This window comes from Lagenorhynchus albirostris, chromosome 20 (assembly GCF_949774975.1).
Source record: "Lagenorhynchus albirostris chromosome 20, mLagAlb1.1, whole genome shotgun sequence".
Classification (NCBI taxonomy): Eukaryota; Metazoa; Chordata; class Mammalia; order Artiodactyla; family Delphinidae; genus Lagenorhynchus; species Lagenorhynchus albirostris.
Window position 1 is genome coordinate 38108941 of NC_083114.1, and position 25905 is coordinate 38134845.

At 35.0% G+C, this 25905-nt stretch overlaps 1 protein-coding gene across 2 annotated transcripts in view; it reads right to left on the minus strand.

Annotated features, from left to right (window-relative positions):
* NPEPPS (aminopeptidase puromycin sensitive) overlaps positions 1–25905 on the minus strand; it is a 97703-nt gene that overhangs the window by 16673 nt on the left and 55125 nt on the right. For both annotated transcript variants that reach the window (XM_060133370.1, XM_060133369.1), the window contains 12 exons: positions 24676–24753; positions 16208–16329; positions 13502–13609; positions 12042–12242; positions 11492–11588; positions 11349–11382; positions 10393–10507; positions 8097–8261; positions 7181–7285; positions 6694–6754; positions 4713–4822; positions 2279–2342 (listed from right to left, as the gene is read on the minus strand). In XM_060133370.1, coding sequence (XP_059989353.1) covers positions 2279–2342; positions 4713–4822; positions 6694–6754; positions 7181–7285; positions 8097–8261; positions 10393–10507; positions 11349–11382; positions 11492–11588; positions 12042–12242; positions 13502–13609; positions 16208–16329; positions 24676–24753 — 1260 coding nt within the window. The remainder of the gene's footprint in view (positions 1–2278; positions 2343–4712; positions 4823–6693; positions 6755–7180; positions 7286–8096; positions 8262–10392; positions 10508–11348; positions 11383–11491; positions 11589–12041; positions 12243–13501; positions 13610–16207; positions 16330–24675; positions 24754–25905) is intronic.

The following is a 25905-nucleotide window of genomic DNA, read 5'->3' on the forward strand; positions in this document are numbered from 1 at the left end:
ATGGGTTTGAATCCAATTGTTAAGCCAATAGCTCATTTTTAATGGTACATGAACTCTTCCAGGTAACCTGAATAATAATAAGGAAGAGAGAATTTACTAATGAAATCACAATAGCCTATAAAAAAGAGAACACTGTGTTTACTTGTAGAATCACAAATACAACAATTTTAATTTAATTGTTGTTTTCCCCTTTCAGAGCAAAAGAAATAATGATTTTACTAGTAAGAGACATTTCGAGTGGGTTAAAGCTCTTACATAGCACTTAAAAACAAATTCTAAGGTGCAGGGCTTCCCTGGTGGCGCAGTGGTTGAGAGTCCGCCTGCCGATGCAGGGGACACAGGTTCATGCCCCGGTCCGGGAAGATCCCTACATGCTGCGGAGCGGCTGGGCCTGTGAGCTGCGTCCGGAGCCTGTGCTCCGCAACAGGAGAGGCCACAGCAGTGAGAGGCTTGCGTACAACAACAACAACAACAACAACAACAAATTCTAAGGTGCAATTCTTAACAGGTATATACACTGCTGAGAAACTGAAGGGCTGATTCTATTTCTGCGACAGATAGGATACACCTTGGGAGCTGCTGGATTCGAACACTGAGAAGTCACATCTAAAAGCCAAAGCTTTTGTAAGGCAAATACATACACTCTCTTAGGTATTATACAGCAAAACAGATTTTGCATTAAGATGCCAAACAAAAGAGAGTCATTGCCCAGTACATTAATGAAACTATCTTAATAAATTATATAGCTTTATGCTATCAGGCTAAACCACAAATGAAAATTCCCTCCTGACACTGGGATAATTCAGGTTTTAATAATGCCTAGAGTGGTCACAGAGTATTGGAAAGACCTGCAAAACCTGTCAGTCCTACAATGCAGATTGCAGATATGTGCAGAAAACAGCAACTGTGACACTATTTATTTAGATAATAAACATGTCACCTCACTTGTCAGACATATTTATTAAGAGTAACTCTCAATGCTAAGACTAAGGGTTGAAGGCTGTACCTCTTAAACCTAGTAGAGTGCATCATCATTTGGTGGGTGGAACATGAAAAGGCATTGGTGATTCTGATATACCCTTCCCCCTGTTGGGAACTACTATTTTAAAGGAAGTGAGAAAGGTGCAGAAAAACAGTTTACTTCTTGATTTTTCAATTCATCTTTCATTCCCTGGGTAAAAGAGTCTATTGTCAGGCTTCCCTGGTGATGCAGTGGTTAAGAATCCACCTGACAATGCAGGGGACACTGGTTTGAGTCCTGGTTCAGGAAGATCCCACACGCCGTGGAGCAACTAAGCCCGTGCGCCACAACTACTGAGCCTGCACTCTACAGCCCGCAAGCCACAACTACTGAGCCCAAGTGCCACATCTACTGAAGACCACGCGCCTAGAGCCCGTGCTCTGCAACGAGAAGCCACTGCAGTGAGAAGTCCACGCACCGCAACAAAGAGTAGCCCCCGCTTACCACAACTAGAGAAAGCCCATGTGCAGCAACGAAGACCCAACACAGCCGAAAATAATTAAACAACAAAAAAGTCTAATGTCATGTAGAAATACTTGAAAAAGCAGAGTTGAATGATAATTAAGGGTATAAACTTAAGGATTATAAACTTATATAATCCAACTATTTTGTTTGAATTCCTACTCTTTGACTTATTATATAGGTTATCTTGCACAATTTAACTTAGTTAGCTATGCCTCAGCTTCCCTATTTGTAAACAGAAATAATATGACCTACCTAATAGGGTTGCTGAGAGTATAAAATAAGGGTCAGTTATAGTGCTTAGCACAATGACTGGTACATAATAAATCTAAATAATCATTAGGCTTTATTTATTTGCTTAGTTACTTACTACGCCCAAGAATTAAAAAAAAAAAAAGTAGCCACAATGTATACACTTGGTACACAAATATAACAAATGTACTTAGCACACGAGTGCATAAGACTTAGTACACAAATGCATACCAAGTCTTCTTTTAGGGATTAAGGTTAGAGACATCCCTTGAGTGTTCCTATACTTCTTCATTCATTACAGCCCCCAATAACACACAGAGACATGGACTTTCAAAAATCTAAGAATATGACAATACTACAAATACCCCATGAATCTCCTGTTTTGACTTCCTAGATTTCGTTTTTATTCTATTACCATTACCTTGTTTCTGTTTAATTCTATTAAAAATATTTTTAAATGGATAATTATTTCTTATTAGTTGGAACACTATGGTATGGTATCCAAACTCACTGATCAGCTCCCACTCATAGCCATTTGCTTACCAACATATGGTCCACTGGCACAGAACTTCCTTTGGGACAACCTCAGTAGTCTGTCATCTTCTATCTAAAGAAGCAAAACAAAATAAAGGCTGTAGTAGCAACAACACTTTTTTTTTTGGAGGGGACGACATCTCTGTGACAAAGCAGACGTGAAACCATATAGCCAAATGGCTCCTGAATATACAAAATGCAATGGTGATAAAGAGCATGATACTACAGAATGGTAGAAAAGTCACTATTTCACATTAAGGCCTCAAAATAACAATACTCTAAAAATTAAAGGCCAGGTGCTATGAAATATTGCTCATGTGAAGAGATATGTATCCAGATAAGAACTTCAAAGTGTTAAAGTTTTCAAAAAGGATACATAGTTAACCTTTATGGAGGAAGGTTATGTCTTCAGCCTTTTCTACTTCCAAAAAGTGGCAACATTAAATTAGCATGGGGACTCAATATTCAGAATTCAAATTCTGAATTCAGAATCCAAAGTCATTTTTAGAACAACTGACAAACATGAAAGCAGCACACACCTTGTTTCAAAGGATGAGCTTTGCAATGAAACACAAAAAAAAGTCGGGGAGAGGTACTGCAATAAACTAAAAAGCCAGAAGGAACAAAGGCAAGTACATATTTTTAAAAAACTACTTCAACAATATGCAATCTTTTATTTAGTTATCATTTGTTACTATGCCCTAGACATTTTAAATAATGCAAGATAAAACAATTTTAAGATCACTTAAATCAAACACTAAATTGGGTCAATGACCTTTATAAAGGGATAAACTGCAAGAGACAGAAATGAAAAACCAAAAAATTTGAGTGAGGAAGCAATGGCCACTTTGATGCCATAAAGAAACTACTAATGAACTTAAATACGGATACTACATCACTGATTAATTATGTATCACATAGATTTCCTTGAAAAAGTTATTAGGTGACTTTTAAATTGATTCAGAAATAAAGCAAAAATATTTAAATTTAGGGAATATAAAGTGAGATACAGATCATAATCAAGATACAATGTTGCAGAGTTCTCCTATCTGTAAAAGAACTGAGCCATAGACAGGCTTTTTATTGTAATGTAAAATGGAGGATTAGTTTGGCTGTGCTTGGAGACAAAAAAAAATGCAGAGAAAAAGTAAGATCTTGAAAGTAGCTTGATGGAAAAGTTCGCTGAGTCTCAATAACATTGGGAGGAAGTGGGGTATTAGTGTCCTCTGTTCTGATAAACTAGAAAGAAACAGAATGGTCACAATGACAGCTCACTAAAGTTTTAGATATCCTTTCTCACCAAATATGATTAATTGTGTTCCCTAAACTGCCTTTTCAAATGCTTGCAGCCAATCTAACTGAGAGGTTCTCCAATGTATGTACTTTATTGCCACATTGAGCCTTTGTAAAATATTAGCTTCATGGACAATGCAGAACCACAAGGACAAACACATATCTAAAAAAGAGCTATGAATCCTCCTCCCTAAAAAAGAATGGAATTAATTCCCTATGCAGCTTATAAAACCATGGCAAAGAAATTTAAGAGAATGATTTCATAGTTTCATACAATTAAACTAAGTTAAGACAAACTTTCTGGTATGCATTATAGGTTGATGGTAATTCTCAGTACTGTTGGAGGACAACTCATTTTGAATTACACCTGTCTGAATTCAGATAACAGTTCAACTAATATGAATGCAATTCTAATCAAAATCACAATGCCATCCAACATTAAAAACTAATTTTAGGGCTTCCCTGGTGGCGCAGTGGTTGGGAGTCTGCCTGCCGATGCAGGGGACGCAGGTTCATGCCCCGGTCCGGGAGGATCCCACATGCCGCGGAGCGGCTGGGCCCGTGAGCCATGGCCGCTGAGCCTGCGCGTCTGGAGCCGGTGCTCCGCAATGGGAAAGGCTGCAGCGGTGAGAGGCCCGCGTATCGCAAAAAACAAACAAAAAAAAAAACAAAAAACAAAACAAAAAAAACCCTAATTTTAAAGAATGATATTATAAACGGGTGTAGTTGAATTTTACCAAATCCTTTTTATGCAACAGGTGAGGTCATTATGTGGTTTTTCTAATTTGATTCTGTTAATGTAGTGACTATGAGTCAATACATTGACTGTTTTTTAATATTAAACCAACCTTGAATTCTCAGAAAAAACCTCATTTGGTGATTTTAGAACTATATCAATAAGGTTACAGTGTTTTCCTTGGGGACAGTAAGGGCGACAATATTTTGTTTTCTACCATAAGCATGTATAATTTTAAAGACATGGGGGTAAACTGTTTGGTATAGACATAATAAATCATTGAGAAAAGAGTATAAGGGCTGGCTTAAATCTTACCTAGAATACTTAAAGGACAGAAAAGCAAATTTGATAACACTGACTGAATTTCATTTAATACAATATCAAAAAAAATTGAAGGACTTTTTATAAGTTTACCTGTTCCGCTTCCACATAAATGAGGGGGAATCCCATTTGTTTGGTCCAGGTATTCATCACAGCGGCTATAGGTTTACCACTGGCATTTTCTAAACTTTCCCAGAGATCCTCTAGAAGATATACAAACAATGAAAATCTAAAATGTTTCCATTTTTATTTTCCTAAACAAACCAGAAATTTTATATAACTCTTGGCACTGCAACACTGACCAATTTTGTGGTTCTTTCAGGTTCAGGAACAGTGGGCCAAATTAACGTTCCCCTTGCCTTCCCATTAAGTGAACTCTATGGTCTTATATTCTAAGATGTTCTTAATTGTTCCAATTTATTAAAAAATTACAAGTTATAAACAAAAGACAAACAGGTGAGTTCAAACAAGAAGAAACAGAAACAAACAAATGGAAACATATTCAAGGTCACTACTAAACAATCATTCACAAACTTAAAACTATTATACCCATTCAATTAACAGAAGTTAAAAAATACTCAATGCTGATGCTGTTTTTGACCCATATGGTCAAACAACTCTGGTGGTAGAATAAGCAAAACAACAATACAATGTGGTACATACTATAACAGGGGCAAGAACAGAGAAAGAAAAATCCAAAGAATAAAGGCTTCACAAGAGGTAAACTTTTGGTCTGCAGCTTGAAGAGGAGTTGTTCATTAGACAGTGGGAAAAAGAGCATTCCAGGTAGACAGAATAAAGGTACAAAGAGGTAAATAAAAAGGAATTCGCCGGCGTCCAGTGGTTAGGCCTCTGAGCTTTCACTGCCGTGGGCCCGGGTTCGATCCCTGGTCAGGGAACTAAGATCCCATAAGCCATGCAGCATGGCCAAAAAAAAAAGAGGAAAGTATAAGAAATGACAGAAAATGTCAGTACAGCAATACATTCAATAAGCTGAAGACAGAGGCGCATGTGTGGGAGCAACAGGCCATGAGGCTAAAAAAGTAGGCAGGGGTTGAACTGTTCAAGACTGTATGGCTTACAAAGAAGTATAGACTTTATCGTGAAAGGAATGTGGCATCTCAAGTGTTTTTAATCAGTAGGGTGATGTAATTAGATATTCACTTTAGAAAGATAACCCTAGCTAGCCTCAGAGTGAGAGATGAAACTGAAGAGAGTGGGACAAGGCGAGTAGTAAATTAGTAGTGAATTCCAGGGGAGAGATTAAGAAAGCATAAATTAAGGGCGGGGCGGAGACAGTAGACAGAGAGCACTACAACTGCTACAAGAGGATAAAAATCATGGATGATTAACGGGAATGTATTTGAACTGCCAATTGTCTTTCATAAGTAACAAAAACAAACCAAAAAAAGTTACATGGTACACCCTGTACCAGTTACACTTTGGTAAGCTAAAGTACGGTCCATGAACTAGTAGCACTGGCTTCACCTGGGAGTCTGTTAGAAATGCAGACTCTCAGGCCCCACCCCAGACCTATACTAATGACATTACACAAATCTTGTATTTTAAACTATTTTTGTTCACTAAGGAACTCAGCTTCACAGTCAATCAACTATTACACCTTTATTCTTCCTTTTGACTCTAATATCTAATAGACCATCATAAAATCTTAAGAATTTACTTCATTGAAAATCTGTAGTTCCACAAGTTCACTCCTACAAATGGTTAATTTGCAGCTATTTTAATGGCCAATGGTCAACGAAGGGCAACAAAACCCACAAATCATCAAAAAGAACAAGCTCTGGTAAAGTAAACAGAACTTTTCAGATTCTTTAAAGTGACAAAACATTGAGCTGTGGAAAGCAGACTACTGGAGGATGACCAAAAGGATAATAGGTCCTGATTCATGTTGTTGATCCATGATGTAACACATCTTCAAATACGTCGACTCTATTTCCTATCCAGCACATGGAAAATTAAGTATTTAGAAAAAATAAAATGTCACACTCTAGATAGTATGCCAACACTTTCTCTCCATTTCTATCTCAATGGATTATTGAGATAGAAAGATTACCTGTGGCAGCATTCTTTTGTTGAAACTTGGTTAAATACATGTTCATTCCTTTCTTAAAGTCCTGAGAAAACACAATTTTTAAAATCCAGGAGAGTCAGAACTTAGAATTATAGTATATTTTGAGTATATAGTACTCAAAAACTAATTTACTCAAATTACTTGACTGTTAGATTTACTAAAACACATGTATCCCTCTAATGTCTACTACTTTCTGTTTAAAAATGCATACTCTTTGCCTTCTACTTTTGCTTTTAAGTTTTATACCAGACTTCCACCAACCCCCAAAACATATCTGCAACATCATTCATCTCAGAGACCAAAATAATCAGCATAAAAAGAAATAAAGACAAGCCAGAGTACTATCCTTATAAATTCTAGAAAAATTACTTAGGAACTTAACCTAAATAAAATCAAACTTTTTTTTTTCATGCAAAACTCTATGGCTTCAGCATAAAAGAATGGAAGATTTTTTAAATTGCTTTTTTACCTTATCCCCAATGTAGTCATGTAGCATTCGGATGACAGATGCACCTTTGCTATATGATATAGCGTCAAATATCTCATCAACTTCAGAAGGATGGCCCACACTGACCTAGCAGACAGTGTGATTCAAGGTTATGACAGGAAGCAGACAGCCTGTAATACTGAATTACATAAAAAGCTTTCTAGGAAAACCCTTCTAAATCATAAGATACTTTTTCCCTTTAGGTGACTCATAATGTGTAATTGTTTAAAAGGGCTTAATAACTAATACTAATAAAATAGAATATATAACACAATCCCCATCATCTCTTAGGACCTGGGTTCCAACCTTGGCACTGCTTTGCTGGGAGGCAAGTCACTATTGATCTCTTTGTGGGTAGGGAAGTGAGGGTAAGGAAGGGAGAGATGAAAAACATTTGACGTCTTGCACTAATTGTAATGGCTTACAGTTACACAGGACCCTGGTTAAATATGTCCAGGTAGACTCTAAGTCTAGCTCTTTAGAGGCAAAATTTATACAGATAAACTAGCTGAAATAAGGACAGGCTAAGTCAAAAGAATTAAAATATTTATATAAAAACAGACAATGACAACAATAAAAAGTATGTTCAGAATTTTCTCTGAAACAACAGAATCATACTACCCAACAGCTATGGTTCCCCCACACTATTCAATAAAAATCTATTTAGTGAATGCTTATGGGTACAGAGCACTTGCTTCTACAAAGATCATAGATGTTTAAAAAGAAACATAATTAGAACTTAGTATTGCTAGAATTTCAAGAATGGAAACATAAACTACAAAAGTAAATGACATCACCAATGCAATTTTCTTTTCAGAGTCCTAAGTATCTCTATAAACAAATTATATATTTTATTGAAAATGAGAGCAAAGGCCAATGAGTGAAAATTATGTCTCACTTCAATAGGATGGCTGTTATCTAAGGCATCAAGCTCCTGGGCACGTGTGTAATCAGCAGAAACAAACTGAGTCCAGATATCATACTCTGGGAAGCAGTGGTCTACACACAGATATTCAATCCATGATGCAAAGCCTTCATTTAACCAAAGATGAGTCCACCATTCCTAAAAACAAAAGATGGAAATATATTAAGAAAACAAGATGCTTGTCACTCCACTAATTTAAAAAACTCATATGTCCCTTCCACTATACTCTAAAGCTCTTAATGAACTGAAATTCATTTCAAAACATTTAGTGAATAACTCACATCCCTGAACAAAAGAAATGCCAAGAAAGGCCAACCTGGTGACACTAGCATTATCACCACTGCTAAGTAACTTTCTGGTACTGAAGGTAGAAAAGGAGGAAGAAGGAGGATGAAAAACACCCTAAATACGGAAAAGGGGAAGAGAGCGCATAAATATAGGCAAGAGCCTACACTGTCATATAAAATTTAGTTTAATGAACAGTTCTCTTAAAAACAACAGAAAGCTTATCAGGACCAAACAAGGAAAACTGGAAACTATTTCCACAATGACAGGGAAAAATCACTGTTGATTGAAAAGTTAAACTTTCTAGATAAACAGAAAAGCAGTACTGCTTATATAAGAATTATGTGAAATTAACAGAAATGTCATGGCAGTAAGTAGTTCAGTAACGAATTAGTGTTTAAACATTTATGAAATATAAAATTCTCATCTGTTAATAAGAATTAACAGTGGAGTGGATAAAGAATATAATGGGTCACAGACAAAATCAACTTTTTGAAAAAGAAATCAACTTTTTAGAAAGAGATTTCAATCTAATTTTCATTAAAGTTGATTAAATCTCTTATGAAAAGAAAGCAATACTATATGAATTTAGGACAAAGGACTAACGCAATGGTGAAAAACAAAAGGGCATTTTAAAATTCTGAAAAGATCAAATATTTTCAATATCAACTGATAAATGGCTATCTGTCTATATGCTTTGTGCACTTATTTAACTAAAAGCCTCCACTGAGATAAGCTGGTACAAACCTAGTAATTTTCCAACTATGTCTAAGCCTTTGAATTTTGGTTAATGAAACAAGTGACATCTAATAACTAGAAGTTGCTCCAATCCAGTAAAAAGTTGTTTAAAAGCAAAATGAGAATGCACACATTTCCCCTACTAAAATTTATTACTGGAAGTTTAAAAATAAAATCATAAAAAATAAAGTCTGCTCAACACTGAGCAAAAAAAATTGTTTGGCAGCAACAAACTTGCTGCATTAGGAGAAAAGAATGTTCCTGACATACTGAATACAGGTACTAGTATACTTACTTCCACATAAAATTATATTTCAAAAAAATTTTTTTTACCCCTAAGCAAAATTTTAAACATCCAAAGCAAAAAGGAAAGGATTTACTTTCAAGGGCTGACCTTCTTTAGAAACTCTTTCAAATATGTAAGAGTTGCTAAATGTTTTCCTTTCTTGCTTATTTTTGTGACATGTGGACTCAACTAATATCCAAATTGGGCTCTGCTCTTTGGCAGCCTAAAATGCCATCAGGGAATCTGGCTGGCTCCAGAATCTCCAGTTCTTTCTCTGCAGAGGCACTTCTAGTTCACTTATTAAACGCTGGGCTCCCAAGCTCTAACATAGTTGGCTGCTATAGATAGTACTTATTCAGAGTAAGAGGGAAAGGTCAAGACTAGAGGACAGAGATCATTCACTGCAAACATTATAATAAACAAGAACTTCAATAGGACAGTTGGAAATTTTAATATACTTCACAGTTATTGTTTCTTTGCTTTCATTTCTGTCAAATTTCAACTTAAAATTTCAGGCAATGAAGAAAATGACCCTTAAAAACATTTCAACCTAATCAAGGATAGTTTGTCATTTATCAGGTTACTTTACAGCTAGTGAGCTACATAATATATATGACACAAGAAACTACAATTAGTCTGAATCTCACTGCATGGAATCTCTCTACCTAAATGGAATCTCTTCCTTTCACCCAAATTAGTATCATGACTCCCCCCGCTTGCAGGCAGTATTTAGAACAGTTTAGGAAGTATTTTCTGTTGAATAAAGATTATCTACATGCTTTTGATCAACAAGAATATTCTGATAAACACTTCAAAGTGGACCTTTTAAAATAAAGTTTTTCAATCAAAAAACTACTTTTTTGGTACAACATTCCAGCCAAACCTGAAATACTATGTAGACAAAAAAAGGTGCAGCAGGAAAAAAATAAATATATTTGAGCACTTAAAAATATTAAATACCATAGTAACAAGATTTCCAAACCATTGATGGGCGAGTTCATGTCCCACAACCAGGGCAACCCACTGGCGTGATGAAGAACAGGAGTTTTTTGGATCAATAAGCAATGCAGTCTCCCTGTGTTTAAAAAAAAAATTTTTTTTTAAGTATTACAACCAAAGCAGGCATGCAGAAGTGGGGGAGGGAGATTCAAACAGTAAATAAGATGGTCAAGTTAGGCTTTAAAGATGTCAAGAAAACATTTCCTCAGAGTACACAGGATAGAAAAAGTTCTGGGAAGATTAAAGACACCACTCCAATAGAATTCATAACAGAAGATCAAAGATGTGACACAAGTTTAATTATCAGTTTGTTTATAGGACAGCTGCCTGAAATTTCAGAAAAACTTTGTCTAAAGGATTAGGGATTATTGTGCTAGACAGAGAGAGAAGACAGTCCTTCCATTAAAAGAAGGGGAGCAGAAAGTGGGGGGAAGATACATTCCACAGTCCTAAAGAGAACACTGAGCAGGCTGTCCAAAACTTAGCTCACTGAAGAAGGCAACTGAAAGTGGAAGACAAAAACTTGTTTACAGACACTGCTTTTAAAATTATACAACCTACATGTTTGTATTGTGGTGACAGACATGCAAAAATTTGGCCAGAAGATATTAAATCAGGGAAAGTTCTTCAAGCTGGATATATAACTATGTAACTACTAGAAGGAAGAGAAGGCACTGAAATGAGAAACTCAGCCAAAAATACATCTACAAATGCTACTAATGCCAGATGCTCACTTTAAAATCTTATACTCCAGAGGGTGTTCATCTGCATTCTTGAAATGTTCAAGGAAGTGGGGGGAGGTAGGAAAATTTATGACAGATCATAAAGCAGAAGCTACTGAACTGTACTTAGGAGTGAAGCTCTCATGAAATCAGTGATTTAAAAAGATAAGGCAGGGTAATACATCATTAACATACCTATAAGTAACAAGGCCCCAGTTCTCCATGGCACCTTCATAAAACAAATATAAACATTTATTGATATTTATATATACTTCTTGAAAAATCATAAAATTCAAAAAAGTTATTACAATTCATCAATAAAATGAAATTTACTTTACCAGCTGCAAAGTCTGCAATAGCAATGAGATCAATTTTAGGTAGAGGATAAGGAACATTGAAGTAGTCCTTATAAAAAGGCAGAGTTTTAGCAGCAACCTATAAAAGTATAGACAAAAGAACCATCTGATAAATCTTACTGTCATTCATATAGAAATCCACAAAGGAATCCTGTTGCAAGCCAAATATCTCAAGTTACTAGAAACCAACCCTGGGGAGCCCCACCTCCAAAGAGTGCTTTAGCCCTAAGCTTTGTATGTCAGCCAAACTTTAATCCATTTATAATTCAGAATGAAAAGTATAATTACGTATTTTCCCACCCACTCTCTGGGTAAATAAATTCTACTCTAATATTTTCTTAATCATTATCTTGTAAAATGTTAATAAAACACCAAAGTTGCTAGTTCCCAGATTCTATTAAAAGTAAAACCAAAGTAGTACATGAAATTTCAGATTAAATTATAAATAATTGTACTAATAATTGATCAGAAATGTAAATTCCCCAACCTGGAGTTATGGACTGTTGGAACAATCCTCTTCAAGTACATTTACCTCTAACGCAAATTTTCCTTGCTCTGCTTTGCCAACAGGGGTGTAAACACGGACACACACACCATCTTTTGACCTTGTTTCTACAAAGTCATATTCACCCACAACAAATGCCACCAGATATGTAGACATGACAGGTGTGCGAGCAAACTTCACTTCCACTACATTTTCATCATCAGGATATGGTTTCCGATCAATTACATTCTTTAAAAAAAAAAAAGGAAAATTTAACAGATTTACATTAAATACCTTAGAGCAAACACTAGCCAAAAACTCTAGGCTTTGGGGCCTTTTCTTCCCCCTTTCCAGCACTGCTTACTTCTCTATCCTAATTCATCCAGTGCTATTATGCTGTCAAGATCTTTCTTATTAAGAAGGAAAGTCACCTGATAAAGCATTCACACTAAGAAACTGGGGCCTAAAGTGTTAAAACTTCCAAGGATTTGTAAGAAAAAAGAAGCAACTTTTCTTGAATACCTACTAATATGCCAGATACTGGGATGTTTTAAGACCTCAATACTTTTCAAGTGAATGAAGGATAGGAGACAACAAATATTAATGAAAATAAAATGTAATTGTGTAATCAGACATTTCAAAGGGTACAGATTTCTAGATTTAGAGCATTCTCTGTACAAAGGCTGGCTCTAAACAAATTAGTCACAAAATCTCCACTTTACCTTTGGAGTCCCCTAATTTCCCTTTGGTGTTCTCCCTCTTTTTCCTATTCAGGATCTCAGTTTCCTCAAGGTCTCTCTATTCTTTCTTCCCAGTAAGACTTATTCAAGAATTGATCCGATAAATTCATTCATACTAAATTGTAAATGAACATTTCAGTGTAATATATTAGCTTCCTCTCTGAGAATATTTGAGAAGAGAATCTATGGAATTCTCTCCACCAATAAAGGAGGCAAAAGCCAGTTATTTTCAGGTGCAGCAGGCATTTCCAAGTTCCCTAGACTCCTATTATTATAAGCTACAAGCTACTCTATGTCTTAAGTAAGGCAGTCTCAGACAATACACTTCAAGTAGTGAATGCTTACTCTATTATGAATGAGGATCAACGACATCAGTGAAGGGAGCATATTCCAAGAATACAATCAGCCAAAAACCTAAATACACTTCATTATGTGGCTATATCTTTTGGCATTTAATAAGAATATCAGATTTTTTTTCTTTCAGGTAATATTTATTAAACTCATTTCTTATTTAGATTTCCAAATTGAAGGAATTAGATGATCTTGTTAATACAGTTTATAAAGAATTTCTTCCAGGAGGGGGGAAACTCCCCAAATAAGGCAATAAAGAAAAAGAAGGCTTTTCAGAAATTAAGAAAACTAACATTTGTGTTCCAATTATGTGTCAAGCACTGTGCTGGGTGGTTTCATGCTATCCCATCTAATCAGCAAACTAAATCTGCTAAACGCTTATTCAAAATATGAACATACTCACAAACACAAACGTACCATGTTTGATAAAGCTACTCTGTCTTTAGGAACAACCAATGAGATATCAAAAGTTGCTTTGATGGCAGGCTCATCCCAGCAAGGAAAAGCTCTCCGGGCATCAGTAGCCTTAAGAAAAGAATATGAAATATAAAATATCACAGAATTAACCTACCAGACTATTTCATGAAATAACAGACATTTCTTTCTTTCTATCATTTGTTCATTCACTTTTTCAAATATTTATTTTCTACTCAGTGCCAGGCAACAAGCTAGGCACTGACTACAAAGAAAACACAAGGTTTACTATCATTGCCACATCAGCAATTATCCAGGAACTAGGTCTGCTATAGAGCTTAACAATTTATAGTATTAGAATAACTGACAATTATACTTTTGTTTTTATTAAAACATTTCAATATTTCAAATTAAAGGCAAATGGCTTTATCTATAATGTCAACACAACACAGAGCACAGGAAGGTTAACAGTATACTACTGTAAGGATTCAACGATGGGAAAATATGACTGGTTGCCTCTCTGGCTTTGATTTCAAAATAAAAATAAAAATATCTCCAGAATTTTTGATGTGCTTTGTTCTTTATCTGGAATGGTAGCAACAGGAATAAAGACAGATGCTGTATCAGTTCCAAACAGGTCATTTGTTTAATGGCACTTCCATATACAACACATAACACTGTCACCATTTGACCTACCTTTTGAAAGAGATCTCATTCTTTCTTTAAAAATAAAAAAGAGCAAACTTGTTAAAGCAAAATAAGATTAGTGGTGCAGTAGAATACCAGTTATAAAAGAAAAAATCTTTAATAAAATAGAAATAGAACCATCGACAAGATTCTGTATCTTAAAAAGAAGTAACGAAATATGCAGAGGAAGCACATACTTCTGAAAAAGGATTTCTCCAAGGAAAAACATTAGATGGCTGATTGTACTCTCAAAGAAACTAAATAAATTATGAATTCTACTAAAGAATAAATAAGACTAAAGATGTTTAAAAAAAGAATAAATAAGACATTTGGAACAGTAAGTAGAGTGTAAAGAAAGAAATGCACAGAAAAATTCAAATTAGGAGCAACAGCAGTAAATAAATATATTTATATTAGAGGAAATCAAATGAATGACATAGATAGTAAGATTTAAGTTTCCAAAATATCCAAAGGACAAAGTGATAAAAGCAATCTAAGGTACATGTGGGGGATAGACACTAGAGCTAAAGTTATTATTAAATGATGTTCCTGAAGAAGAGATCAGAACAGAAACCATGATGAAGACGCAATAGAAGAAAATACTGCTACACTGAAGAAAGCTCTGAATATGAACATCAATAGGGTTCACCAATTATTAAAAGTTAATGAAAAGTGAACACCTGGTGAAATTTTTTAATTTTTACGTACAAAGAAATAATTTAACAAGCAATCAGGAAGAAAATAAAACAAAATTTTAAAATGTGTTACCCTACAAAGGGAGAAGAAACATTCTAGTCTGACTCCTCCCCCTCAACAAAATGAGATGTGAAAGACTTTAAAACAATATTTATGCACCTTTGAAAGAGAAAAATTGTAAGCCAGTTGTACCACTCTTATCACTGAAGAAGTTGGGCTTATTACTCACTGTAGCAAGGGAAAACTCACATCAAAAGAAACCATGGGGTATCTCAGTAAGAGTCTAAGAAAGAAACAATTATGTGATTTTGGATTTGGCTGAATGATTTGGAGGAGGATTTAAGAAGAAAGGATTCATTCTAAGTTGGGTGCTGTCAGAAAGTGGAGGCAATTTTATGAGTGGGTATCTCAATAACTGTTATTTACCTGTGGAGAGGGCAGACTACATCAAGCCTAAAACTGCAAATGGTAAAGAAGCAGCAGTCACTCATTTTAACCAAGAGAGAGAGTTGTCTTTTGTGATTAACAAAGTGAACTTGTTTTTGTCTATGCTTGGATGAAATTATGAAGTGCCCTTGTTTTGTCTCACTTTATCATGGTCTCGGAGTGACCTTGTCTGAGGTTGGCATTCTATGATACTGTTTATGTCCAACAGGAAAACAACTTGGACTAGCTTTCAGTGCTAGGACAACTTCTGGATGTCAGGGGCTGCTTTTTTTCTTTTCCCCCCCAACAAATCTCTTACATGCTCAGTAAAACTGGTCATGTATAAAGGCAAATGAAAGATTTTCAGATATGCAAAGACTCAGGAAGTATACCACCCACATACCCTCTCTTAAAAAAAAATCATTTGGAGACACACTCCAGCCAACCATTCCAGGATGAAGAAGTGCTCAAAAGGGCTAGAGATAAGCATTGGAATCACACTCACACTCATACACACACACATACAGGTAACAAAATTATATATAAATTGATAGGTCTATATCTATATATATCCATATATAACTATATATACAGACATACAGGTAACAAAATTTCAATACCTGGATTCCTTTTATACTTTGTACCTCTTTTTGTACCTGTGGCTTTTCCTACTAAATTAATAATGGTACTGTTATAAATAAAATCATTCCCCAGCCCACATCCCTAATTCTCTCTCTTGTATAAGAGAGATAACTGGCTGAGTATAAAATAAAAATTCCAAAATCAATAATACAATTATGGCAAAAGGCACCTAAGCCTCAAATAATCATGCAAATAATAGAATTAGACCTTTGTCAGAATGTCTAATTTAAGGTCATAATATATTAAAGAATACCATACCTCAAACTGTGTGACAGCAGCATAGCGCACCTCTCCAGAAGGGGTAGTATATTTACTTCTATAGAAACCTTTCATTTTATCATTCAGCTCTCCAACAAAATCTATCTTTAAAGTTCCTGTACCTGTGATTGAAGATAAATGAAAACATTTTCATGGAGATATTAAGTACAAGTTATCAAAAGTATGTCCCTAAAACACTAATTCAGCTGGCTATTGACAATGTTCAAATCATTCCTTCCTTTCTCAAATACTCCTCCTGGCAATGGAGAGAATACAGTATTTACTAAAGTAAATGGCAGACTAATCTCATGTTTAGGGTGACTGCTTAGAAAGTTCTTTAATTTTACTAACTTAGTCTCAAATTACCAATACATGAAGATAAAAGCAGGAAAAGAAATGAACATTTATTATTAAATGTATGACAAGCTATTGTGCATTGGTGCTTTAAAAATATTTAGTTGGGTAGGTATTGTCTCCATTTTTTCAGATGAAGAAACTGAGCCTGAAAAGTTAAATAACTTGTCCAAGGTCACACCATTAGTAAGTAGCAAGAATAAGATTAAAAAGTTAGGTCTGTTTAATCCAAAGTTCATGCTCTCTGCCAATTATACCATGTAAATTGGTCCTTTTAGATGACTTCATGCCAATTATTCTATTATTAAGACAAGACACAGATGTTCAATCCAAATGGAACACTGATTCCATACATTTGTAAGGAACTATAGAGAAGACCAATGATTTGATCAGCAACAGGGCATAAAACAAACTTTTACAGTTACCTCAGTCATTTGAAATCTAATAATATTAAAGAAATAAATTTTAATCAATAATTATTAAATGCAAATAAAAATGAAACCTGAATACATATACCATTGTTATATAAGAGCAAAATCAATTTAGACAAAATGGGAGTTTCTGTTTTGTTTTTTACCAAAGTGTATTTGATTTACAATGTTGTGGCAACCTCTGCTGTACAGCAAAGTGACTCAGTTATACACAGAGACGTTCTTTTTTTTATATAAAATGTGAGTTTTGGACTTCCCTGGTGGTGCAGTGGTTAAGAATCTGCCTGCCAATGCAGGGGACACGGGTTTGAGCCCTGGTCCAGGAAGATCCCACATGCCACGGAGCAACTAAGCCTATGCGCCACAACTACTGAGCCTGCAAGCTACAACTACTGAGCCCATGCGCCTAAGAGCCCATGCTCTGCAACAAGAGAAGCCACCGCAATGAGAAGCCCATGCACCGTAACGAAAAGTAGCCCCCGCTCACCACAACTAGAGAAAGCCCGCACACAGCAATGAAGACCCAACACAGCCAAAAATAAAATAAATTAATTTAAAAAAAGAGAGAGAGAGAAGAAAATGAGAGTTTTTATGAGTATATATACAGCTGACCCTTGAATAATGCAGAGGTTAATCCACCTATAACTTATACAGGGCCCTCCATATCCACAGTTCCTCCACATCTCCTAATTCAACCATCCTTGGACTATGTGGTACAGTATTTACTACTGAAAAATATCTGAGTATAAGCGGACCCATGCAGCTCAAACCTGTGTTGTTCAAGCATCAGCTATGCTCTCTTTTGCTAACAGAAAAAAATTATCACCATTATCTAGTAGTCGTCTACTAAATTCAGATGCATGACAAAACAATAATCCCATTCTACATTTTACAAATCCAGTCACAAAAAAAAAACCCCAAAATGTTGACTTTGTAATAGATCCCTTTAAAGTGCCTATTTATAAAAGAATCTAGAGCATGGGAATCTAACAAGTCAGATACAGTATGACTATAAAGTAATTAGCCACTTATATTAAAACTTTTATATCCTAATGTTTCAAACTGTCATTTTGGAATGCTGTAGAGCAATGACACTGACATTGTTCAAAATGTTCTTACTCTCTCTCTGACATATCCTTTTGGATGTTCTCAAAGTCATGTCTTCACCTTCCAAAACTGAACTTGCTTTTTGGAAAGGTCCAAGTCATGAAGAGTTCAAGTCTACAGAATATGTGAATGACAAATTGCAATCTATTTCTAGACAAAACACTAATTGTGTCTATGAAATAATTAAACTGATTTTCTTATGTGCCTCAAACTGGCTCTGAAAATAATTTCAAGTGAAAATTTCAGAACTTTGCAGCAAAGTCACCACTAAAGAAAGTGCCACATTCTTAAATTAATCGTGCTGGGAACATAAAACAAAACAACTCAGTTGAAGGTCCAATGAATAGACATTTGTGATAGTTTTTTTTTAAAACCAGACATTCTGTCTGAAGGGGTCAATAAATGCTTTTTCTTTATATTTATTTATTTTATTTATTATTTATTTTGGCTGTGCCAGGTCTTAGTTGCGGCATGCAAACTCTCAGTTGCAGCATGCTTGTGGGATCTAGTTCCCCGGCCAGGAATCAAACCCAGACCCCCTGCATTGGGAGCACAGAGTCTTACCCACTGGACCACCAAGGAAGTCCCAATACTTTTTACTTTTAAAGAGAATGATAGATTACTGGGACAGGAAATAAGAATACAGTAAAAGAATCTGAAAGAATTCTAAATGATTGATACTGAAGAGTTTAGCTATAAATAATAAAAAATTTCTATTTTCATTAGGAATTCACTGATTTTTTTTTAATATTTATTTATTTTCTTTATTTTTTTGGCTACATCAGGTCTTCGCTGTGGTGCTCGGGCTTCTCTCCAGTTGCTGCATGTGGGCTTCTCTCTAGTTGTGGTGCGCAGGCTCCAGAGCATGTGGGCTCTGTAGTTTGTGGCATACAGGCTCTCTCATTGAGGTGCGCGGGCTCAGTAGTTGTGATGAGCGGGCCTAGTTGCCCCACGGCATGTGGGATCTTAGTTCCCTGACCAGGGATCGAACCTGCGAACCCTGCATTGGAAGGCAGATTCTTTACCACTGGACCACCGGGGAAGTCCCTCACTGATTTTTTTTTTTTAAAAAGCAGATGTGTTCACATTAATAAAGTTTACAAGGAATATCTATTAGATTACAAAAACCCCTTTAAAGATAACTATTTGATGGAACTTTATGTTACAATTCCATAAATGGAATTGGCCAGTCTGTTTTCCCTAAGTCAGCTGTTAAGATGTCTTTTATATAACTCATATTCCACAGTAAATCTACTTCTGACTTTTCTTATTTGGAATAAAAGTGGATTTAAAACTCAAAACTAAATAAGAAAGGCTGCTTACACTTTTAATTGGTTTTAAATCTCCAAGGTCATCATACTATATAGCAAGATACTGACAGTGACCACTTCCAAAAAATGGCATACTAAACAAAATATAAGTTATTGGGAATTCAAACAAAACACAAGTTTAAGTTTTTTTAATATATTAATATTTTAGTGTCACATTATACAATACTAATTACAAAGTATCTGCTATTGATATAGTAGAATTTTAGGGCAAGAACAGGAGGGAAAAGGACTTCACGATAAATTTCATTTATGAAATTTATACCATATTGACAAACCAATTGCCAGAAAGTCTGATTTTATACCTATTTTCACACATAATTGACACTGCTTCCTCAAATTAGATACCTTATTTGAATATCCAATGTATGCAATATTTATCTGCTTGGGGTACTAAGCCTCTTAAAATATACAATAAGCTCATTTATTAATTAAACAACTGAAAAATTGGGACCTCCTCCAAAAACCTTATTTGTTTATTAAAGCTTAGGAGAGTATAATAATTGTTGTAAAACCTGAGGTAATAAAATTACTAAAAATTAAATTATTAAAAATTTAATAAGCCTACCAAACACTATGAAATTTGAGACAGATTACTTTATATAAAGAGAAAACAAAGGTCTCTGCCTTTCTGTCACCATTTCTTATGATCCTGTTTTCCACTCTTCAAAATGTTAACATCTTCTAGTGTTTCTCCAAATGAACGTCACTCTACAGGATCCTTAACCACCGATTCTGAGGCTGTTAGGCCTTACAATGATCATGGTAAGTTAACCATTATTCTAGAATGGTGCTAATTTCAGAAAAGAAGATATTTTACTTAGCTATATAATATTCGGCATGACTGTTAAGTTTGAAGAGGCTAAACACAAAGGTTACTAATATCCTCCTGATATATGTTCAATATTTACTCCATTACCAGAAGAGAGACCACTTAAAATTTGAAAAAATAAGGACTTTATTCTTAAAGCAAAGAATGACTGGGTAACTTTGACCCAGAGAATCTTGGGAAAATGTGAAAGGCAGTGATTTTTGAACAGATATTTATAGATATTCAATAATTTAATATAGTCACATCTGCAAATAATTTTTTAATTCTAATATTCATATCAATTACTTATGTATATTGTTATATTAGCTAAAAATCTCCAAAACTCTGTCAAATGATAGTATACTAATGGTCATAACCTTCACTGACTTGTTCCTGCTTTTATTAGAATTGACTTAATTTACCATGTCTACTGTAAACAGTCCTTATCAAGAATGATGCAGCTCTTATATACTGATAATAAATGAACTCATATATATAAGGGGAAAAGAAGGGTACAGAATATGTATGACATGCTAACTTCTGTGTTCTTAAGTGGTACATACATAAATGCTTATAAACGCATGGAACAGTTTTGAAAGGATACATAGGAAACTGATCACTTCTGAGAAGTGGAGCTGAGAGAGGAAGACAGGACAGAATGACAAATTATCACTATATATCATTTGAATTTCAAACCATGCCCATGTATTATATTTTTTAATATTTAATTTAAAAAATAAAAAGAGCATAATGTGGTGGTTAGAAGTGCAAAGTTTTTAGTTAAACTGCTGGTGTTCAAATTCAGACTCCGCCTGAGTTTATTTAACTTAAATAACTTGCCCAAGGTCAATAGCTAGTAAGTCATTTTTATTTCATTAATTTCTGCTCTTAAATCTTTATCGCTTCTACTTTCTTCAAGCTACCTATTCTTTTTGTCTAATTTTGATGTTGATGCTTACTTAGCTAATTAATTTTCAGTCTTCCTTCTTAGCTAAATATACTCTCTGAGAATGTTTTACCTGCATCCCACCTGCTTTGTAAGTAGTAATTTCATTATTCAGTTCTAAATATTTTCTAATCTCCCTAACAAATATTCTTTGACTCATTAATTTTCAGAGGTATCATTTTTCCAAAGAAGGAATTTTTTTGTTTCTCTTTTGCAACTAACTTTTTTATCTTTTCACAGTGTGAACATAGAATATAGTCTGTAATGATACAGATTTTAAATTTTTTTTAAAGTTCATGTTACTTCTATCAAAATAATATTTCATAGTTTAAAACCTCATATAGTTCTACAGGCTTACATATGTAAGCTGCAGGCACCTGCCCAATGCCACTTACTCCCTACACTTGCCTCAGTAGCAACTCTGTGATTTCTAAATACCTTGCTTATTTAGCTATTTTTTCATTTTACAATTTTTTTTTTCATTTTACAATTTTACACACTCTTTTCTTCTTACTATAAAAAGTGAAGCGGGGCTTCCCTGGTGGCGCAGTGGCTACAAATCCGCCTGCCAATGCAAGGGACACGGGTTCGAGCCCTGGTCCGGGAGGATCCCACATGCTGCAGAGCAACTAAGTCCGTGCACCACAACTACTGAGCCTGAACTCTAGAGCCCACAAGCCACAACTACTGAAGCCCACACATCTAGAGCCCATGCTCCGCAACAAGGGAAGCCACCGCAATGAGAAGCCCGCACACCGCAACGAAGAGTAGTCCTCGCAAAAAAAAAAAAAAAAAAAAAAAGAGTAGCCCTTGCTCGCCGCAACTAGAGAAAGCCTGCGTGCAGCAACGAAGACCCAACGCAGCCAAAAATAAAATAAATAATAAAAATAAATACATTAAAAAAAAACAGTAAAAAGTGAAGTGTAGCTAAACTACTTCTCCACTCCTACATCTTTTACAAAGAATTAAATTTTCTGTAACCTTCCAAATCTGAAAATATTTTATTCTCTTTAACTTCACAGTTGGGCTAAGCACAGAATTCTAGATTGAAAATCAGATTCACTCATAATTTTGAAGGAACGGCCATACTAGAGTCTAGTTTCCACTGTTCCTGATAGTAAAATCTACTGCTATTCTGATTCCTGAAATTTGAAGGCAATCTGTCAGTCTTCCTTCCTTCCTCCCAAGTCCCTCACCTCCGGTAGAAACTCTTTGAGAGTCTCACTTTACCCCTGAAAGTTCTAAAATTTCCTCTGATGTGAGACTTTTTACATTTGAGTCAGTCCCTCTCAGTAGTGTATTTTTTTCAAACCTAAGGCTCATGCCCCATCCGTTCAGAGAAATGTTCATGTTTTGTGTCTTTCATCATTTCCCCTTACCATCTTCTCTGTCCTCTCTTTCACTAGATGGACGTCCAGTCCTGCTAGATTGGTCTTCCAATTTTCCTAATTGGAAGATGCCTCTATTTCATCTTCTACAACTTATTTTGGTTTTTTACTTCTAATGTATTATAATTTCCAAAAGTTTTCTTACTCTATTCCATACTGTCCTTATTTAATGAATGTAATATTAATAATACTTCTAAGGATATTAATCTGTTTGGGTTTTTTGAGGCTTTCTTTTCATTTGTCTTTGTTTCTTCCAAGTTCCTATATTTCTATTATACTTATTGTTTTGCTTTTTGCTTTATGTTTCATATTAGAAGTTTTATCAAATGTCTGGTAATTGTTGTGACTTTGCGCTTGGCCATGCTATTTGCTTTGGCCAATGAAATGTGAATGGACATCACCATCCACGCAGAAGCTTTAAATGTGTCTTTGTGGTTTGGCTCTGTCCCCATCTCTGAGCTTCTGCCTTCTGCCATGTAAGAGAACAGCATGCTGCAGATAGTAGCTACTCACTACAGAGCCTAGAATGAGCAGACTTGTGAGCTTAGTGGTGCTCAGTAAAGTTGGCAATATGGCTGCAGATGATCAGCAGTCCTCAGGGCCATGCGTAAACAAGAAATATTTGTTGCAAGCCACTGACATTTGTGATCCCATCTGTGGGTTAAAAGGTACATACACACTTATGGAATATTTCTAGAAAGAAACAGAATATTTCTGGAAGGATTAGTAGACAATGGAAGTAGAAGGGGTCAGAGAGAGGGAATCTCAATTTTCAGGTTATATTCTTCAGTATCTTTTAATACATGTTCATGGCAAGCATTTGTTTTTATAATAATTTCACACAAAAATAATCTTAGTTAGAAAAAGACAAAATGAAAGGTCTTTACGAGTATCAAAATAAAAGACAAAATTTCTCCAATTTAAAATTTTTCTTAAAATACTTTTATATTAAGGGAATATATTCTCAATATAAAAATTATGGAAACCAGAGAAAGGTATGAATAAGAAGAAAAATCGTCAATTATGTCAACAACCAGACATATAATTTCATTTGTACCATTTTAGAGATCTGATTCATCACCTTGTATATGTAATTTTGTATTCTGCTTTTCAATTTTACATTATAATAAGTACTTTAGAGTGTTAAGAATTCACAAACCTCACTTTTAATTGCTATATATATTCCACCATACATGTATGTCATAATTAGCTTAATTATTCCCTTAGTGTTGGACAAATGTATTAATTCTAATTTTTTACTACCTTAGGTAACGTCTCAATAGACATTTCTAGGCATAAAGTGTCTCCTGTATTTATGATTTTTCTTTAGGATATATTCCTATTACCAGAATTGCTGGGTCAAAGACATGAACATGTTTAGGCTCTTAATACATACTGCCAGACCGCTTTCCAAATAAATTACATGGATTTACATTCTTACCAGTAATATGAGGCAGTCACATCATTGAGAATCGTTTTTTTACTTCAGCTTATATGACAGGCAAAAACTGACATATCAGTAGCTGTTGTTTTAATATTGCTCATTACTAGGAGGGCAAATATCTTTTCACATGTTTATTATTTATTTGCATTTTCTTGCATACAAATTATCTGTGGCTTTTCATTTGCTCACTACTCGAAGTCTTAGTGCTTTACCAATTGATTTGTATATGATTTCTTCCATTATATTAAGCTCAGAACATCTAGTTTCTTTGTGCTTTTATATAGAACATATAGTAACATACCAACGAATCTTTTCATCTATGCCCTCACTAGTATAATAGCTCCCTAATCTCTGGTTGTATCTCAGAATCATCTGTGGGACATTCATCTCAGAGATTTGGATTCAATTAGTAGAAGATGGAGCTAGGTAGATATATTTTTTAAAAACCGAAAAGGTGAAAACAATGCATTATGTTCTATGTTTTTTTATTTTTTCTGGTGGCCCAAAAGTTGAAGTGCACCTGACTCTGTCTAAAGCTCTGTCTTAATACTTAATCTCCTTAAAACAATGAGTTAAAAAAAAAAAGGGCATATGATAAATTTTTCTGGAAGAAGATGTCACTATTCATAACAGGATTTTACAAAAGCCATTTCTCCTACCTGGTTGGAGAGTACTAGGAAAAGACAAGGTGACTTTTTCATCTTCATTCTGATAGTTAAATCCTGTAGCATGTATTTCTGGAATGGAAAAAAAAATTACTTCACAAATCTGACTGGACTGATAAGATCAAATCCAGATGGCAGCAATTAACATTTTCAAGAGCAAAATCTCTACTAAAACTAAATATTCTTAATTTAATAAATTAAGTTTCTATTAACAAGAGTATCATTTCAAAGTAACCTATTTTAGGCTATGTAACCTAAGTTAAATATGCTCCTTAGAAACAATTACACATCCTATATTAATTCACAAAACTTTTATGATATAAGGGAAATAGGGCTGCTATAAATATGAAAAGGTTTTCTACCAGATTCCCAGACACGCTTCATTCTCATCTTTGTGTGACTATGATACTGCTTTATACGTTGCAGTCTTACTCATGAACATTTGAAATACTGAGCAGATTGCTAAGATTTCAGTGTTAAAGATACATCAGTAAAAGTTCTGTCCCCCACCCAAACATAGGTAACAATTCCAACAAGATATAAATCATATTTCCAGTGAAATTCTTTGTTACATTTTACAGAAATAAGGAAGGTGAAAACAGGTGTGTGGATTAAATTTAGACTTTGATTTATTCCCTACCAGGAGTGAGAAGAGTCTGCTTATTTAACTGATACTTCAGAATGCTTAGTTGACACTTTAGGAAAAGAGCTAAGTAGATCAACTCCCAACCATATCATATCCCCATTCTGAAAGAAAAACTGCCCAAAGAGGCAGCCTTAATAAGCACTTGAAAAGATGTTCAACATCTTTAACCATCAGGGAAATGCAAATCAAAACCACAATGGGAAAAAAAAAAAAAAACCCACAATGAGATACCACTTAACACCTACTAGGATGACTATAACCAAAAAGATAGACAATAATAAGGTTTAAGGGAGGATGTAGAGAATTTGGAACCCTCATACATTGCTGATAGGAATGTAAAAATGTTTCCAAATGCTATGGGATGGACTTCCCTGGTGGCACAGTGGTTAAGAATCCACCTGTCAATGCAGGGGACACGGGGTTTGATCCCTGGTCCGGGAAGATCCCACGTGCCACGGAGCAACTAAGCCTGTGAGCCACAACTACGGAGCCCGCGGGCCTAGAGCCCGTGGTGCTCCACAACAAGAGAAGCCACCGCAAGGAGAAGTCCGCACACTGCAATGAAGAGTAGTCCCCAC